At 39.5% G+C, this 18,227-nt stretch overlaps 2 protein-coding genes across 5 annotated transcripts in view; both read right to left on the reverse strand.

The window, feature by feature from the left end:
• Positions 1-946: 946 nt before the first annotated feature.
• Positions 947-13,421, reverse strand: LOC306888362 (aminopeptidase RNPEPL1-like). The gene is made up of 11 exons (XM_079446598.1): positions 10,698-13,421; positions 9,319-9,459; positions 9,079-9,230; positions 6,210-6,326; positions 5,891-6,126; positions 5,586-5,699; positions 5,190-5,302; positions 4,971-5,079; positions 4,537-4,761; positions 4,293-4,435; positions 947-2,930 (listed from the first exon to the last, which is right to left on the reverse strand). Exons 1-11 carry the CDS (start codon positions 11,373-11,375, stop codon positions 2,664-2,666), a joined length of 2,295 nt encoding a protein of 764 aa, XP_079302724.1. The 5' UTR covers positions 11,376-13,421; the 3' UTR covers positions 947-2,663.
• Positions 13,422-16,370: 2,949 nt separating this feature from the next.
• Positions 16,371-18,227, reverse strand: part of LOC306888391 (ATP-binding cassette sub-family C member 5-like) — a 35,841-nt gene continuing 33,984 nt past the window's right edge. For all 4 annotated transcript variants that reach the window (XM_079446642.1, XM_079446643.1, XM_079446644.1 and 1 more), the window contains one exon: positions 16,371-17,615. In XM_079446642.1, coding sequence (XP_079302768.1) covers positions 17,514-17,615 — 102 coding nt within the window. In that variant the 3' untranslated portion in view covers positions 16,371-17,513. The remainder of the gene's footprint in view (positions 17,616-18,227) is intronic.

Here is an 18,227-nt window from a genome sequence, read left to right on the forward strand (position 1 = left end):
CCCAACAATGCAGATGACCTGAAGGCCGCTATCAAAGCAACCTGGGCTTCCATTACTCCTGAGCAGTGCCACAGGCTGATTGCCTCCATGCCACGCCGCATTGATGCAGTAATTCATGCAAAAGAAGGCCCAACCAAGTATTGAGTGCATAGAAATATTCTAATTTTCTGAGACACTGAATTTTGGGTTTTCATTATCTGTAAGCCATGATCATCAAAAATTCAAGAAATAAAGGCTTGAAATATTTTACTCTACGTGTAATGAATCTATATAATATATGGGTTTCACTTTCTGAAATGAGTGACAAAAATATTGACCTTTTTCACGATATTCTAATTTATTGAGATGTACCTGCAGACCTTTTAAAATAGTTAATTAAAACCTCAGTATATATATATATATATATATATATATATATTTAACAATGGTACTTAAATTTTTTAACTAATATTTTATTGCAACAATATGAATGAATAAAAATGCATATTTTTCAATTAAAGAAAATTTAGATTGTGTGGGCTACTTCTGTGCTTGGATTTATACTTGAATTTGCGGTCCAATTTGAAGAATACACTACACTATTGCCTATTTTCTTCTCTAACAGTATTAACTATTTTTATTATTACATTTTCTTTTTTTTTATAATTAAGATGCATTTACATTTGAATGACAGGCCCCCTCCCTTGTAAAATAGGCTACTGTAACTTATTTATAGCCTCCACTATACGCTTCCGACGCCAAATAGCTTCACACATTCTCATAATTGGCGCGAGCTTACAGTTAACTTATTAACGTATGAAAGCTTGCAATTGAGTGATTTTAATTTGACATTTGGCTGAAGACAATGATCCTAAAGAGATTGAGGCATGAACAAACACTGACAAAGACTAGAGGATGAGAAAGATTTGACAGGTTGGATGAACAGAAACACAGGCTCATCCGTCTTACTGACAAAAGGTAAGCATCGTTTTTATTGCATAATCGAAACGTGCATATAAATATTTCCTGATACTCAAAGTTAAAGTTGCGTTTGCCTATTATTGCATATTAACCAAAAACAATGGTTTACTTCTCATTAGCGCAGTAATACGTTACTGTTTTTCCTAAAACAGTGTTGTTTGTAAAGGTAAAGTAATTACAAACTACAAATAGTTGTTCTTTCCCCAAAAGATTTAGCATCTACAACAATTCTATCCATAGTTGCTAAGTCGTACCTATAGAAAAACCATGATACAACTCTAACAATGGCCTGAAGGGGTCACGTGGCTGAAACCGCATATCAAAGCACACACAGACAGGATCAGGAACACATTTACTCATTAAGGTAGACAACATTAGATGAGGGTGGAACACAACCCCTTTTATTGTTGGCTGTGCCGTGTTTACGCCTCCAATTAATAAAGCTATGATTCTACAAGTTAAGAGAAACTTGCTGCTGATGAGTGTCTGCCACATATGCAAGAAAGTAAAATTCAAGGTCGGATCCTCAGACACAACACAAAGTGCTCTCGGATGTATTTATTACCTGTAAAACTGAACCTGTGCTTGTAGTTAAGGCCACTGATGATCAACTTGGACCCATCCACCTATAACCCCACCCTAAACATCATCACGCTCATTGCCTTCTCATCTGTTACCTTCTCTTCCATAAGCTAATTTAAGGGAAATTTGCCTATTATAAAATAAAAAAGTGGAGTGAAAGAAATGCATTGTTTTCAACAACAAAAAAAATCACCACAGCATCTCAATTCCTGAAAACAACCTTTCACACAATGTAAGTAGGACAATAGTTACTAATGTCACCCTAGTATGGCTCAAATAACAAATTCAGGCTGTTCGTTTGAACAGAGGTGTTGAAAACACCCACAGTGTTGAAAGGTTTGAAAGGCACTAACATGGCCTCACTTCTTCTGTCTTGATATACCTGAGACTTAATGTTGAGTGGTTAGCACCAGGAAAGAGAAGCTTGAGAAAGACAGATTCCAGTTTAAACAAATAGCAAGCAATCTATTTATCACAGACAAGCTGAGAGTGTGTTGGTTCTGCAGGATCTTCATTAGGCCATGATCAGATTTGCACAATGAGTACAGACTGTGTGCATTCACGCCAGTTTACAAACACTGTCCAGGAAGGCGATCAGTCAGGGATTGGTCCTCTGCAAAACACCTCTGTGTAGCTAGCAAAAGGAAAGTCTCTGAAATCTTGTCAAGTCCTCCAATTGAGTTCTCAGAGAACAGATGCAAACACAACATGAGATGATGTGCATAGGCCAGAGGAACATATGCAAAACACCCACAAAAAGACACACACATCCACGCACTCAAAAAGGTAATGGCTATCAGACGGCAACCAGTATCCTTGATACTGACATACCCCTATCCTTATGCGCGCTCGCACACACACACACACAAGTGATGGCATAATAACCATCGCAAACATTTGTCCTCCACTTTGTTCCACAGCCCTGAGCAGCTTTATGTTTAGCTTATGAAAATCAGTGTCTGCCTTTATAAATAGACATCCCAGTGTTGGTGAGAGTGTGTACACTCATCAGCGCTGGCCTCCCACAGTGCATTGCTATGGTCCAGTCTGAGCCAAGGAGTTCAATTCCTGTCCTGTTCCTTTCATCTCAAACCTTTTGCTTCTTCACAGAAGTTTTGAACTCATGCAGACACATTGACATCTCGTAGGGCGATGGTCCCGTTGGCAGACGGGTCTGTGGGCGACGAAGTGGCAGAGGGTGGTGATGTGAGTAGAGATGGAGCTGTGCTGGTGTTGAGGGCGCTGCTTTGGAACAGTATCTGCTGAAGTGTCCTGCGTAGATTTGGGTGCAAACGGGCCTGAGTTTGATAAAATACCTCCACAGCAAAACACTTCATCACCCCTCCGCACAGATCCTCGTAAAGGGGCACTGTGTACATCCGTGAGGTCTAAAAAGGAAAAAGGAAGAGGAACGTTAATAGACAACCGATTTCTAAAACAGACATTTCTTTACTATAGACCTACATAAAATGCCCCATTCTTAATTTAAAACAGCTCTCAGTAAGTCAAAATGCCTCAGTGAAAGTAGTAACAAATGCTCTGACAAGCATCCTTTAAATATCTCTTTCATGTGACAAGACATTTTTTTTACACCATAAAGTGTGTTTGAAGTGTCATGCAAAGAGGAATGCCTAAAGCACTGTAACTGTTTTTTCTTAAATAGGTTTCCAATATTACAAAAGACACAATTTTCAATAAAAAAGTTGCATTATTAATACCTGAAATAATAAAAATAAACCATAACTGGCAAGTAACAATTTAACATTCATTTTCCTGGCATTAAACACATCTCATCTAATCAGAAGTTAGTGTTAGAACTAGTGTTTTTTTACTGCCGATGTAAACGAGATATAATAATGTTTGCCTTTCTGTTACTAATAATATCAAAGCAATGGTTATAATACTTTTTTGTATAACTTAATTTATTTGTTCAACAGTTCTATCTGAAAATTCGACAGACTTCTAACCATATAAGGCAGAACTGTTAAATGACGACGACAGCAAACAATGAAGAGGGAGAATGTGAGTGCTGTATGCGGCAAAATAAAAGTCTTAAACATATCTGCAAAACCGAAAACCCTATCGCCCAATACCGATATTTAAAAAATGCCAAATATCAGCCGATATATCGGCCTTTGCCATATATCTGTCGATAGAATTGTGTTTTATATATCCCCTTTGGAGGTTTATTTTATATATTTCAAATTGTTTGCCATACATGACAGGTTATAGTATCATCAGAATTCACAATGAATTCATAAACTTATTACAGTCTCTTAGGATGAAATGTAGCCATGCTTGACACAATACACTTTAAAATATGGTAATCAATACAACATGCTTTCGAAGAAGCAAAAGAAAGCAGCCAAACTGGTTGTGATTGAGCACATCTCTTTTCAGCTCTGAAAAGAGCCATGACGTCATAAACAGTCAATAGTCAAAGAGTAGCCGAGAGTGTTTATTAGAAACACTGGAATGTGGATGCCCTTTAAGGAAAACTCAGTTTAGTGGAGGGGTGAGGGAGAAATAGAGAGCGCCAGGCACTAATTCACCGAATTACACGCTTTTATAAACCAGATGGTCTCTAGCTTAATAGTGTTTGTGCCCTCTAAACACAGGCAAAATAAGATACTGATTTGCTTTAACTCATCTTCAGACCACACAAAAGGCTCTTACGATCAATACGGAGATGCTACATTAATGTATTATCACGGTTACAGCTCAAAAGGCACTTAATTCACAAAACTCACATGTTTATGCAAGAAGCTGCGAACTCGGGACAGATCAGGATAAAAGCTGTTCCGCACGACAATCTGCAGCCATCGAATCTGGACTTCAGCGTTCATGCCGTCCAACAACGCAGAGTAGCAGCTTGACAAAAGACTCATCACCTCTGAAAGGCCAATCACATTTCATATTACAAGAGAAGAGATGTGAAACATAAAAGCAATGGGGATACCAATGTCGACAAACTGCGAAATGGATTCTTAATACCTTGAGGCAGAGGTGAGCGGTCTAGAAGTCGGTCCAGGAAGAGGACGGTCTGAAAGGTGCTCCAGGAGGAGAGGTCAAATGTAGAGATCACTTGGGGGTCAGGGGCATCCACGCCCCAAAGATCACACAGGTGCTGAACAGGGCTTATTAGAGCTCTACCCGCCGAGAGATCTGGTTCACATAACGGAGGGCCACAGCCATTTAGCCATCGCTCAAATTCCAAACCTGAGAGGGGAAGGAAGAAGTGTCACATTTCTGTTTATTTAGCCTCCATCTCTTGCACTGCTAATGTTGCTCTGACCCCTCACTGGGTGTTATGACTGGCTCAACAGGGAAATGCCTAACTGAGGACAACTGAAGCGCAGTGAGATGAGTAACTAACTATAAGTGTCTCTGTGTGTTAATCATCATCTCTGACAGCTGTCGAAACTCACCCTCTCGTTGAGCAACGCAGCTCTCCTTCAGCTCAGGGAAGAAGCCAAGGAAAAAGTCCAACAGATCCTGAGCGATTACACTGCTGAATCTGAACTTCTCAATGTAGGCCTACACAGTGCACGGTGGAAAAATTCAGAAACTTCATGTGTAGACCATGCCATATATGTACAGTGGAGCATAAGAATTCACGTATGTGTGGTGAATGTCATGTTTCTCACCCTAAGAAAACTATCAAATCTCTTGATGTCGCCACACAGCTGTGAGAGATAAGATACAAAGCAGAAGCCTTTCTCATAGGTGAACAGATTCATTAGACTGCTGGGGTTTATACCTTTGGAGAAAGAGAAGGAAAATGGATAACATGGTACATTGACCCATGAATCATGCGTCTGACGTTAGAAATATTTAAGCACATTTTCCAGGCAAGCTGAACTTTGCAAATGAGGATTTTCCTAGCTTCTGTTTTTCTGAAATCTGAGTAACAAGGAATTTTAGGTGCATTTACCACACAGATATTTCAGGTGTACGGAAAAAATCACCAAGTGCCAAACCCAAGGTCTCTTTCAGACTCATACTCATACAAAAGCTGGTTTATATTGTTAAAAAGGTTGTACCTGGCTCAAATTTGGCCTGCAGCTTACTGACAGGATTGTTGTCTCCAAGAAGACGCATCTGTCTGTGAAGAGCATCTAGACGGAATACAGTCTCAAGGCAAGTGAAGGCTTCTCCTGAATTAGAAAAATTAAAGATAAATGTAAGGAGAGCATTGTGGGACATCAACAGGCCCCAGCACACTGCTGGGGCAAATGCAAATACAAATGCATATCACTGGCATCATAGTGAAATGTATGCATAAACTATTGCAAAAGGCCAACATGGTGATGTTTCTATGTTTGGATATGTGTGAGGATGTGTATACCATAGGCCTCTGTGGTAATGCGCCTCTGAGCATAAGTGGCCAGACCCTCACTGAGCCACATCTCTTCCCATGTAGCATTGGTGACTGCATTGCCAAACCAGCCGTGAGCAATCTCATGGATGACATCAATCAGCAGAAACTCTTGACTCTCCAGTATGGAGGAAATTATGAAAGTAAGACAGGGATTCTCCATGGCAACGATGGGGAATGAAGGAGGAAGGAACACTATGTCGTACCTGTAAAGGGAGAGATGGGTTAATGCCTGATTATGAGGCTTGATGCGAACAAGATTGATATGACTGGAAAGTACGGAACTGACCTTCCCCATACATAAGGCCCAAAAAGGCCCTCTGCCACATTAAGCCAGCGCTCCACACTGCCGCCTAGTTTACTGACCGCACACGTCAGGATGCAGGGCTCTGCCCACACACGACTCCTAAAAGCAGATTGTGGCTGAGGTAAAGCACTAAACATGAAGACAATGCATATATCTTACAACAATGAGCCTGAGATAATTGGCACATAAGCCAGTTTAAAAGCCAGCATTTCCAGGCTGGTTATGCTAGATGGCACTGGTTTGGTTTTGATGTAGCTGATGAACCAGCATAGGCATGCTGTGTGCAAGCAAAACCTAGCTAATCAACCAGCATGGTTTTTCTGAGAACTTTGTTGACCAAAGTAGCACATTCACGCGGATAAAGATTGATGTGGTCATGACAACTGTGGTTAAGCAGCCTAATTGAGACAAACCAGCACACTAGCATTCTAGACTGAGCACCAGTATATCACTGTTTAAAACAACATATGCTACTAGTATCAAACAATTCAGGGCCCGTATTCACAAAACATTTTATCTTACCACTAAATAGCAGTAAAAGTTTTTAGCTAATGCTGGGTACACACCACAAGATAATCACCGATTTCTCCCCTTCCAACAATAATAATAATAATAATAATAACTTTTATTTATATAGCACCTTTCCAACACCCAAGGTCACTTTACAAGTCAGGCTTAAGGAACAGAAACAAATAAACATCAATACCAGAAGACAGAAGATACAAGAGCTAAGAGTAATGTACAGAGATCACTGACAAGATTAGATTAGAGATACATAGAGAGTGTAGATAAACGTCCATAACAGGGTACAATTCACAAACTATGAACTGAAGAGAAATACGCAGAGAAAAAATTAGTTTTTAAGAGGTTTTTAAAGGAGAGTAGAGAGGATGCTTGATGGATGTTTTGGGGAAGAGCACTCCACAATCTGGGAGCAACAACACTGAAAGCCCTAGCTCCCATAGTCACCAGACAAAACTTAGGGGTGACTAGCAATCCCTCACTAGAAGATCATATGGTGCGGAAAGGTACATCAGGCCAAAGTAAATCAGATAGATATGTAGGGCCAAGGTTATGGAGAGCCTTATAAGTGAAAATTTGTATCTTGTAGTTTATACGAATAGAAACCGGGAGCCAATGAAGGTGGTAGAGGATAGGGGTAATGTGATCATTCTTTCTTGTGTGGGCAATCAAGCGAGCAGCAGAGTTTTGAACATATTGTAGTCGTTTGATATTATTAGCTGACAGGCCATACAGAAGTGAATTACAGTAATCTAATTGAGACGCAACAAAAGCATGTGTAACAGTTTCAACATCCTGCTGACTGAGAGAGGATCGAATACGAGCGATATTACGTAAGTGGAAAAAAGCAGTCTTTACCACTTTACCAATGTGATCGTTTAATGAAAGAGTGGAATCAATGAGAACCAAGATTGCGAACTTTGGTGGAGGGCATAATCAGATCGCCATCCAGATCCATAAGCTGACCAGAAAGCTTAGATTCAACAGCTTTAGAGCCAATCAGAATGATCTCAGTTTTATCAGAGTTAAATTTAAGGTAATTTGCCTCTAGCCAAAGCTTGAGTTCCTTGATGCAATTTGTTAATGTAGGCGGAGGAAACACTGAAGTGGAAGGTGTGCTAAAATAAATCTGAATGTCATCTACGTAGCAGTGGAAGTTAAACCCATAGTGCTTGATTATTTGTCCAATTGGTAGCATGTAAATGGTGAAGAGGAGGGGGCCCAAAACAGAACCCTGAGGTACACCAGAACTGATGGATTTGGTAGATGATCTGTGCTTCTGATATATAACACGTTTCCCGTGTTCACAGTCGGGACTCTTGGTTGAAAATCTGTTGGTGTGTGGTGTGCTATCTTTGTCACATCGCAGCACACCACACATTATAGGAGCAAAACGGTTAAATCTAGGATTTTTTGTCCTCATGTTTGTGGTCTCTCACATTTTGAAGATCTTATAAGATTTCAAAAATCTTTTAGTGTGTACCCAGCATAAGAGTTTTCTCTTAAAACCTATTCACAAAGCTGCTGAGACAAACTTTTACTGAGGGATAGTGAGAAGTCTTAAGATAAGAGTAAAGGTGGGGTTGACCTTGTTGCTATGGATGATGTCAGCATGCTTACTAACTATGCACACAGTGGTTGGCTGATAGTCTAAATCCATCTCTGATAGATTTATTCATAGAAATATTGTAGAGCACAATATTACATTGCCGTATTCAAATAAAGGTTTAAAAATTAAGTGTTAAAAATTAAATTTTTAAAATGCAGGATAGGAGCCACTAATTAAAAAAGTATATGTTCAGCTAATTGTCAGCCTCTTACATGTATGCTTCTCATAATTAGTGAATATGCATATAAACAGCCTTTTAATTAACACAGTAGAATAATCATGGCTGACAGTAATACATGCAAACGTAAAAAAAAAAATTATGAAAAAACAAACTGGACTCAAGATCAGCTGTTACTTCTTGCCCAACTGGTTAATGAAAACAATGATATTATAATCAAAGAAAAATCTCCAAAACCAAAGGCGATACCTTTTTAAAAGCTCATTATTGTCAAATATTTCTAAAATGCTATGTTCCGAAGCAGATTGCCAGCAACAGCCATTTTAGGATAGTTTGTGGCTTGGTCTTAGTGACTTAGGAGTCCTCTTCACTACTCCAAATGTTTCAGATTTAGGAGCTAGTTTTAGTGTTAAAATTTTTTTTTTTTAATTATAATTTTAAAGATTTTCTCCTAAATCTCCTAATAAGCTACTTTTAGCCTTAAGATGTTTTGTGAATACGGCCCCTGTTGTTTTCAGTAGGGATAATCAATTCTTATTTACCTGGGCCCAATGTCTGCATGCTGTAGGTCTCCTGCCACCAGGGCAACCAAGTAGGCTGGGACAGGGTACTCCATTGAGAACTGAAAAACCCTGTCCTGTTTAGAGTATGCACTTCTTGAGGCACTCATCAACACTGTAACACCCTCTGGAACCTGTAACGCAATAAACATGATCTAAACCAGAAAACAACACTGAATTTCCACAAAGATGTTTTGGTGGATCTGAGCAGCTTAGACTTACCCTGACAGTGGCAGAATAGGTGCTTTTGACAGCTGGCGTGTCAAAACAGGGAAAAAATGACCGGTTGCAGACCGAGTGACCCTGAGTGAAGACCAACGGACGGGTTTGTCCGCATGTCAGCTCGGCATCCAGCCACCAAATCTGATGAAGGAACCAGGGAACAATAAGGTGAGGGAGTACCTTTGGCAAATGTTCTAGAAAATAGCTCTAAGCATGCAAATTATTCAATACAGATTTACGTAACAAGGTTTAGGTTGCATGGTTAATGCTAAAGCACTGTAATTTAATTTTTTTTATATACAGGTGAAGCAGTTGCAAACGTCAAGTTAAGTTCTTGATGAAGTTGCAGAAACAACAGAAAACTACCCATATAGAGGTGAGCAGCTAAAATGCCTGTTTTGTGTGTATATTACACCCCTAAAATAGCAGTGTAAGCAGGGCTCAGCAATGACCTTATAGCCAGGGGCCAGTTTTGGACCAGCTTACAGAGCTGTCACTTTGAAATGTAATGTTTGTATGCATAAAAGCATGTTTTTATGCATTGCAAATTCGTACATTTGGCTCTGTGTTATGTTTAATTTGATATGAATTTTGCTGATGTCAGTGCCAAGGTAACGTTATCTAGCTGGCTATTATAGATGAGGTTTTTGTGATAATCAATTGTTTTGGAAGCATCAGTGAGAATGATGTTTTGCTTTGCCAGGTTGAAAAAAACACAGTTGTCATGCTGATATAGCTGTATAGTTTCTGGCTAATACTGCAAATTATTATTATTTTTGTAATGATGAAAACTAATGAAAAATGTAATGTATGGCACATAATGCTACTAAACACTACTAAAAACAAACAAACAAAAAACAGCAGTCAAAGGAGCATATAAGGTACATTCAAAATGAAATCCCTCAGTGCAAGCGGGCAATGACATGTACAGGTTACAGTGTAAATGACACTAAACAGGTTTGTTTTTGTAATCAACTTGTATATCTAGCCATCTGTAAGTGCAACCTGTTTAACACAGCCCACCTTCCAGTAATTACCTCGTGCACTCATCATCATGACCTGGTTAACTCTAGTTATCTACTTAAGGGGACATGTCACTACACTGAGGTCATTCTTATCAGTATAGCTCAGACGTTCACTGTTTTCTATCTTTGCGTGCGTCTAATAAATAAATGGGGTGATACCACAAGCATGTTTACAATCCCACAGGACCCCTTTAATATGCAGTAAAAGCGAACGTGGCATAAAGGAGCAACATTAAGGCTCCGCTGCCGGGATATTTTTAGTGGATATTGACTCTGTACAATAGTCCTGTGCAACAAAATTATTATTAGCGCGTATCAGTGGCAATTCGTCAGCTGTCACCGTGTTGACCTTACCGCAGGGCCGTCTGTGGTAGTGTAGCGGATGGTGACACGGAAAGCCCGGTGCGGCCGGATCACCGCGGCAGGGAGGCTGATGTTCAGAGAGGATCCGTAATCGGTGAACGGTTCTATTCGGTAGGTGAGCGACAAAAACACGTCGGGAGCACCGGACGCGCCGGGCACCTTGCAGTCCACGGAATGAATTAATAACGAAGGATGCGTGTCCAGAATGAGCGACTGGACGCCGGGCTGGACGGGCGTGAGCTCCAGGACCTGCCATCCCGTCATCCTCTTGACGGCGAAGTTCAGGTGGAGGTCCAGGTGGAAATGTCGGAGTTTAAAGCTGTGGAAGTTGGACGCCGACGCGACGTCCACCAGGCGACAGTGCGCCAGACTCCGGCCGCCCTCGCAGGACTTGTTACCGGGCACGGTCAGCACTTTCCGACAGCAACACAGCGTCGGCCGCTGCAGCTCGGCCATCGTAAAGTTTGGCGAAGAAATACACGATAACGTGACGACAGCGTCAAACTTTAAAAGCGGCGGTCTTCGGAGTCGAGCTCGGCGGAAGACGGATGAACAAGCGATCGAGTTAGTTACATTGTTGCTGGAGTTAAAGGGGCGGTCGAGGCTGGACACTCGGCGGAGGAGGAAACCGAATGAGCATAAAACGACCAGGAAGGCAGTAAAAGGCATTAAAATAAAACACAAGTCTACGTGAAATCCATTAGAGCCGTAGACACGACTGACTTCAGCCCTCCGACCTCCATCTAAAGCAGAATATATCCGTGCGGATGTCCCGAGAGATCCCTACGGAGAGATCGGTAAAAACTACCGGCAGAAGCAGAAACCCTGATGAGGAGAAACGATCTGAGTTTAGTGACTCCCTAAGAAAACAGGAAGTAAAAACAGGGGAGGAAATCACTTCGAGACGGGAAAGTTTTCGAGCTGCAGGGGGGCGCTGCGGAGCTCACGATCAACCAAAATAACACGAAATCAACTGCACTGGGTCATATATCAAGCGCCCATATTACTATTGATTAGGGTCGTTCTACAGAAACGTCCACTTTGGGTATGGCAAGATGCCTTAACATTTAAACTTAGACCACATTATTAGATTACCTTTGAAAACATATAAATGTCAGCTTAATTAGCTAATTAAAGACCACAAGACTACAAGTAGATCCATTTGCATTCAAAAGATTTGCTAAAGATAAGAGACTTTTATTAAAATATTAATGTTTTTAATGATTAACTTTAAGGGAGCATCAGATGAGGCAAATGTATTGTAAATATAAAATTTGAGAAACAAGCATGCAAAATTATATCTCCAATATCAACAGCCTACTGTATAAATGACAAAAATCTGCAATATTATCTAAAATGGTGCCACTAAAATGTTTCTAAACAGCACAGAGGCAGCACTGAATAAGATATTTACATAAAGAGAAGCAATTTTTCATTATTTACTCAAGTTGTTCCAACCCTATAGAGCTTCTTTCTTCTGCTGAACACAAAATACATCTTGAAGAATGTAACCAAACAGTTGATGGACCCCATTGACTTCTATAGTGTGGAAAGCACCCCAGCAACTGTTTGGTTGTCTTTTATGTTCAAAGGAAGAACTCATACAGGTATGGAACAACTTAAGGGGAGTAAAAGATGGCAAATTTGACATTTTTGGATGAACTGTCCCTTTAAATACTGATTCAGACAAAATGTTGGCTTTAGACTTCAGTGATGTATTTGATACTGTCGATGACAATGTACTCATTAACAGACTGAAAATGTATGTAGGACTCTCTGAGACAGTGCTTCAGGTCATATTTAGCAGGCAGGGCAAATTTGTGAACATTGATGAATCTAACTGGGCTGCCTTGATACATGGAGTTCCTTAAGTTTCAATCCTTGAGCCTGAACTATTTGATTTGTATATGCTCCCATAGGCCATATGATTGAGAACAAAAATATTGCTTATCACAGCTGTGCAAATGACACCCAGATCTGCCTTGATCTCTCTCCAAGTGACTTCAGTCCCATAGTCTACCTGTGCCAGTGCATAAATAAAATTTACAGTATTCCAAGTTGAATAAAATAAAGACAAAGAAGCGGTAATTGCATTTGGCAATAAAGATAAAATATCAAAGGTGAATGCATAACTTGACTTCAAAAACTAATAATGAAGTCAGGAACCTTGGTATCATTCTGGAATATTATTTAAAAAACCATATAAAAGCAGTAACTAAATCAGCCTATTACCATCTAAAACCGTATGAATCAGATCCTTTGTGCACAAATGAGACCTAGAGAAGCTTATTCATGCATTCATGAGCAGCAGGGTAGATTACAGTAATACATTTCTCTCTGGCCTTCCCCAGAGGACTATTAGACGGTTACAGCTCATACAAAACACTGCTGCAGGCTCCTGTCCAAAACCAAAAAACTGAGCTTATTATCAGTTATTAGGTCATTATATTGGCTTCCCGTTCCATTTCAGAATACTTTTAATTGTATGGAATTCCCATAATGGCCTTGTTACAAAATACCTTGCAGCTATGCTGGTAAGAAGGCATTTAGCTAATATTGCCACCCGCAGCTGGAAAAAGCTTCCAGAAGTTATCAGGGGTGTCCTGAATTTTGCTGCTTTTATTATTTCTTATGTACCTTTTTATGCCTACTATTTTTTTAAAAGTCATTTTTATGTTTTATGTGACGTGTGGTGTTTAAATAAACTTGCCTACAGATTCCAGAATGGATGATTCATGAGCAACTAACTTTAACAGGACACATAAAGAATAGTTTACCTGAAATGCAAATTCGGTCATTTATTTACCATCATGTAGCCTGGAACATAAACGAGCTATCTAGCAAAATGTCTAGTTTGCTCTTTTCATTATTATAAAAAAAGTGAAAGAATACCAGCGGTTATCAAGCTCCACTGACAGATGAGTACATTATACAGGTACATCTCAAAAAATTAGAATATCGTGAAAAAGGTCAATATTTTTGTCACTCATTTCAGAAAGTGAAACCCATATATTATATAGATTCATTACACACAGAGTGAAATATTTCAAGCCTTTATTTCTTGACATTTTGATGATTATGGCTTACAGATAATGAAAACCCCAAATTCAGTGTCTCAGAAAATGTCAATTATTACATAAGATCAATAAAAAAAGGATATTTTAAACAGAAATGTCAGGCGTCTGAAAAGTATGTTCATTTCTATGCACTCAATACTTGGTTGGGCCTCCTTCTGCATGAATTGCTGCATCAATGCGGCGTGGCATGGAGGCAATCAGCCTGTGGCACTGCTCCGGTGTAATGGAAGCCCAGGTTGCTTTGATAGCGGCCTTCAGGTCATCTGCATTGTTGGGTCTGATGTCTCTCATCTTCCTCTTGACAATACTCCATAGATTCTCTATGGGGTTCAGGTCAGGTGAGTTTGCTGGCCAATCCAGCACAGTAACACCATAGTCATTGAACCAGCTTTTGGTACCTTTGGCAGTGTGGGCAGGTGCCAAGTCCTGCTTGAAAATGAAATCAGCATCTCCATAAAGCTTGTCAGCAGAAGGAAGCATGAAGTGCTCTAAAATTTCCTGGTAGATGGCTGCGTTGACTGTGGACACACAGTGGACCAACACCAGCAGATGACATGGCAGCCCAAATCATCACTGACTGTGGAAACTTCACACTGGACTTCAAGCAACATGGATTTTGTGCCTCTCCACTCTTCCTCCAGACTCTGGGACCTTGATTTCCCAAATGAAATGCAAAATTTACTTTCATCTGAAAAGAGGACTTTGGACCACTGAGCAACAGTCCAGTTCTTTTTCTCCACAGCCCAGGTAAGACGCTTCTGACGTTGTCTCTGGTTCAGAAGTGGCTTGGTAGCCCTTTTCATGAAGACGTCTGAGCGTGGAGACTCTTCATGCACTGACTCCAGCTTCAGTCCACTCCTTGTGAAGTGTTTGAATCAGTTTTGCTTGACAGTATTCTCAAGTTTGCAGTCATCACTGTTGCTTGTTTACTATGCTTTGATACAGCACTCTGTGAACAGCCACATCTTTCAGTAATGACCCTCTGTGTCTTACCCTCTTTGTGGAGGGCGTCAATGTTCGTCTTCTGGATCATTGCCAAGTCAGCAGTCTTCTCCATTATTGTGGTTTCAAAGAACAAGAGATATACCCTGAATTTATACTGTATGGATGGTCATTAATTGAAACTCATATGTAAATATTCTAATATTTTGAAATACAGATTTTTGACTTTCATCATCAAAATTAAAACCAAAAAACTTTTGAAATGTTTTACTTTACATGTAATGAATCTAAAATATATGAAAGTTTCACTTTTTGAAATAAGTCACAAGAAAAAAATGAACTTTTTCACGATATTCAATTTTTTTTAGATGTACCTGTAACTTCACACGATTCTGCATTCTGAACATTTTGCTAAATAAACTCTTTTGTTTCTCTTTCTTTTAAGCAATATGACAGTGATTAGCTGAATTAATGTTTAGGTTTGGATAAACTATTCCTTTAGGTATCATGCTCAAGGGACAATCGTTACAATAGTTACTGAATCACATTATGTATGGTGTCTGAAACTATCCCTTTAATCCCAGGTTTCTCCAGAGGGGCTGTTCTTGGGATAAGTGTCAGCTAAATGAATAACCACGGTAATGTTATATATTGCAGTTAACTCTTGTTGCAGTTGGTTGGCACAGATAGTCTGTTGGGAAAGAGCCATCCTGCATAAGCATATGATACTGTATTGGCTGCTCAGGTCCATTTGCAAGCGTGCTGTTGTAATCTCTGAAAGTGCTGGTTTCCATTGTCATCCTGCTTTCTTTCATCGGGCAGATGTGCTTGTGGACTGGACGTGGTTTATAGTTTATGTACTTTCTCCAAAAGTATTTATATTTGTCATCAACAGAAAGAATGAATGGAATATCTATTATCATGTGACCCTGGACCAGTCATAAGTAGCACGGGTATATTTGCAGCAATAGCCAAAAATACATTGTATGGGTCAAATATTATATTTTTTATTTTATGCCAATAATCCTTAGTATATTAAGTAAATATCATGTTTCATGAAGATATTTTGTAAATTTCCTACCGTAAATATATTTAGTATAGTTTAGTAATATGCATTGTTAAGGACTTAATTTGGACAATTTAGGAAATTTTCTCAATGTTTAGATTTTTTTGCACCCTCAGATTCCAGATTTTCAAATAGTTGCATCTCAGCCAAATACGGTCTTATCCTAACAAGCCATACATCAATGGAAAGGTTATTTATTCAGCTTTCAGATTATGTATAGACCTCAAATTCGAAAAACTGACCCTTATGACTGGTTTTGTGGTTCAGGGTCACATATACTCAAGTATATCACTTTTTCTCTGGTTCTTTGTCTCCCTCAGAAATTGTAATGTTCTTTTTGCCATAATTGTGCCATACAAGGTGAACAGAAGTAAAAATATATTGCAGGTAATTATTATGTGGAAATGGCAGAATAACAGAATTGAATCTGTGAAAAGGCACATGAATTATAATTTAGCTTCAGTGTATAATGACTAAAATGAACATCTCATCTTCTTCTATAAGCATATCACTCTGGTATCACATTTTTATTACAGTTAATCCTCTGTCAGTAATCCAGAAACAGAGACACAGAAAGGGTAAACCTAAAATAAATTTATTGAGAAAGCAGAGACTGTATGCTCTCCTACTCTCCTTCCACCCTTTTCACAAGGCAATTAAGAAATCATGCTAAGGCTATGGAAAAAATGGAAATAAGAGACATATTTGCAGGGTCTGATGAGGGGTCTCAGAATATCTGATTCCCCTTCATGCAGACCACAAACAGCCATCACAACCTGATTCAGAAAGTCCATCTCTTTGTACCAGTGCTGTGATAGACAACATAAGACGCACAAAAAACAAAAGGCCCGTTGTAGCAAATTTGGCCTGCTAAGATTATGCTCGACGAGCATCACTTTTGGGACAAAGTCAAAACAATGTCAGTGGCCTCCTGCAGAGGTGAATACAAAGTGCAAAAACAAGCCAAAATTAGAAATGCTTTCATACGTAAAACAGCAAAAAATAAAAAAATGCCACATAAGAGGAAAAATAAAAGGAACAGGCAAAAATGTTAACAGTGGAAATAGGCTATAAATATACAAAGGCCTCTTAGCTAAATAAGACTGAATCCTCGGTGTGCTGAACAAGGAGACAGTAAATAAGCAGCACTGTTTCTCTTAAAGAGTCCCACTTACTCAGTGCTTGTACAACATCCTGTGGACAACGTCACCTGTGCCAAAGCTTAGGGTTCAAGTCACAAGACAACATTTACACATGTACTGAAGACTGTCAAGTTGTCAAAAATATTAAACTGTAATGAAAGATGATACATCTGAATGTATGTATATTACATACTGTACATAGACCAGCAGAATCAATACAAAAGGACTCTGCAACCACCTTGTAAATATATATATAGTCATATAAACAGAGATATGTAGTCTGTGAAACATACCAGTTTGCATGAATTGAACTACATGAAAACTGATTTCTCCACTTCGTTACGCAAATATCATTACAGTATCAGTGTTTCCTTACCTAATCATTTAAGCTCACAAGTAGTACATCTTAACAGGCATGCCCCTAATGACAGCCCATGAGTTTCATGGAAATACAATACTCTCCCTCCCCAGGTCCCTATAGGTTTGCAGGAGGGAGTAACATTGAAGCAGCAATGACTGGAATATTAATGGAGATTGTTCCCTTCGGTCCTTGGGAGTGAAACCTTGGCTCGGATATCCTTTAGCCTCTTACAGAGATTTTGTTCTCCACCGCTGCCAGCATCGCACAGAAGCGTGAGTTTTCGTTCGCCAAGAGCTTGGACGGCTCGTCAAATTCCACCACCTGGGTCAAAAAGAAAAAAAAAAGGCTGTGATTCAGTAAACAGAAGAACCACAGAAAAAAAGGCTTCTTTCATCAAATACGCTTGAAGGAACCGTGGAGCATTGGATTACGTCCCACCAGGGTCGGAAATTAAGGCGAGCTTGGGGCAAAAATGCCACCAAAGTGAACATAAATGACATCCAAATTCAAGACAAGTAGGCAAAAAATGCCCTGCACAAGTAAACTAAATCTGTTATGTCTGCTCACATTGCATTATATTTTTGCATTGATCATTATAACCAACCACACACATTTCTAATGAGCTTACGAATCCAATGGCCAATCAGAAGCATTTAAATTAGTCACCACTAAAAATGCTGGAGTTTTGTTCTTTGCAGGCTTTCCGAATCGACAGTCTGAAGAATTCTCTCATCAGTGATTGTATCTGGGGTGCAGAACTTGCGCTAGACTGAAGTCATGGACTGCTTCATTGACGGGGCACAACTTTGCTCGCTTTCTGTATATAACTTAATCCTGATACATTAAAATGTAGGCTATTTACATTATGCAACTGTAGTGTAAATGCATAGAAATGCCATGCCAGATGCAGCTTCTGTTCCATTTTTGCAGCAT

Source organism: Barbus barbus (assembly GCF_936440315.1).
Source record: "Barbus barbus genome assembly, chromosome: 22".
Taxonomy (NCBI): domain Eukaryota; kingdom Metazoa; phylum Chordata; class Actinopteri; order Cypriniformes; family Cyprinidae; genus Barbus; species Barbus barbus.

Bases quoted from the DNA above. Each gene is read 5' to 3' on its own strand.
- LOC306888362 (XM_079446598.1), bottom strand. From the start codon at position 11,375: ATGCCTTTTACTGCCTTCCTGGTCGTTTTATGCTCATTCGGTTTCCTC. The intron at 9,231-9,318 runs GTAAGTCTAAGC...ATTGCGTTACAG, and splicing joins CCTATTCTGCCACTGTCAGG to GTTCCAGAGGGTGTTACAGT. The intron at 5,700-5,890 runs GTATACACATCC...TTTCTAATTCAG, and splicing joins CATTACCACAGAGGCCTATG to GAGAAGCCTTCACTTGCCTT.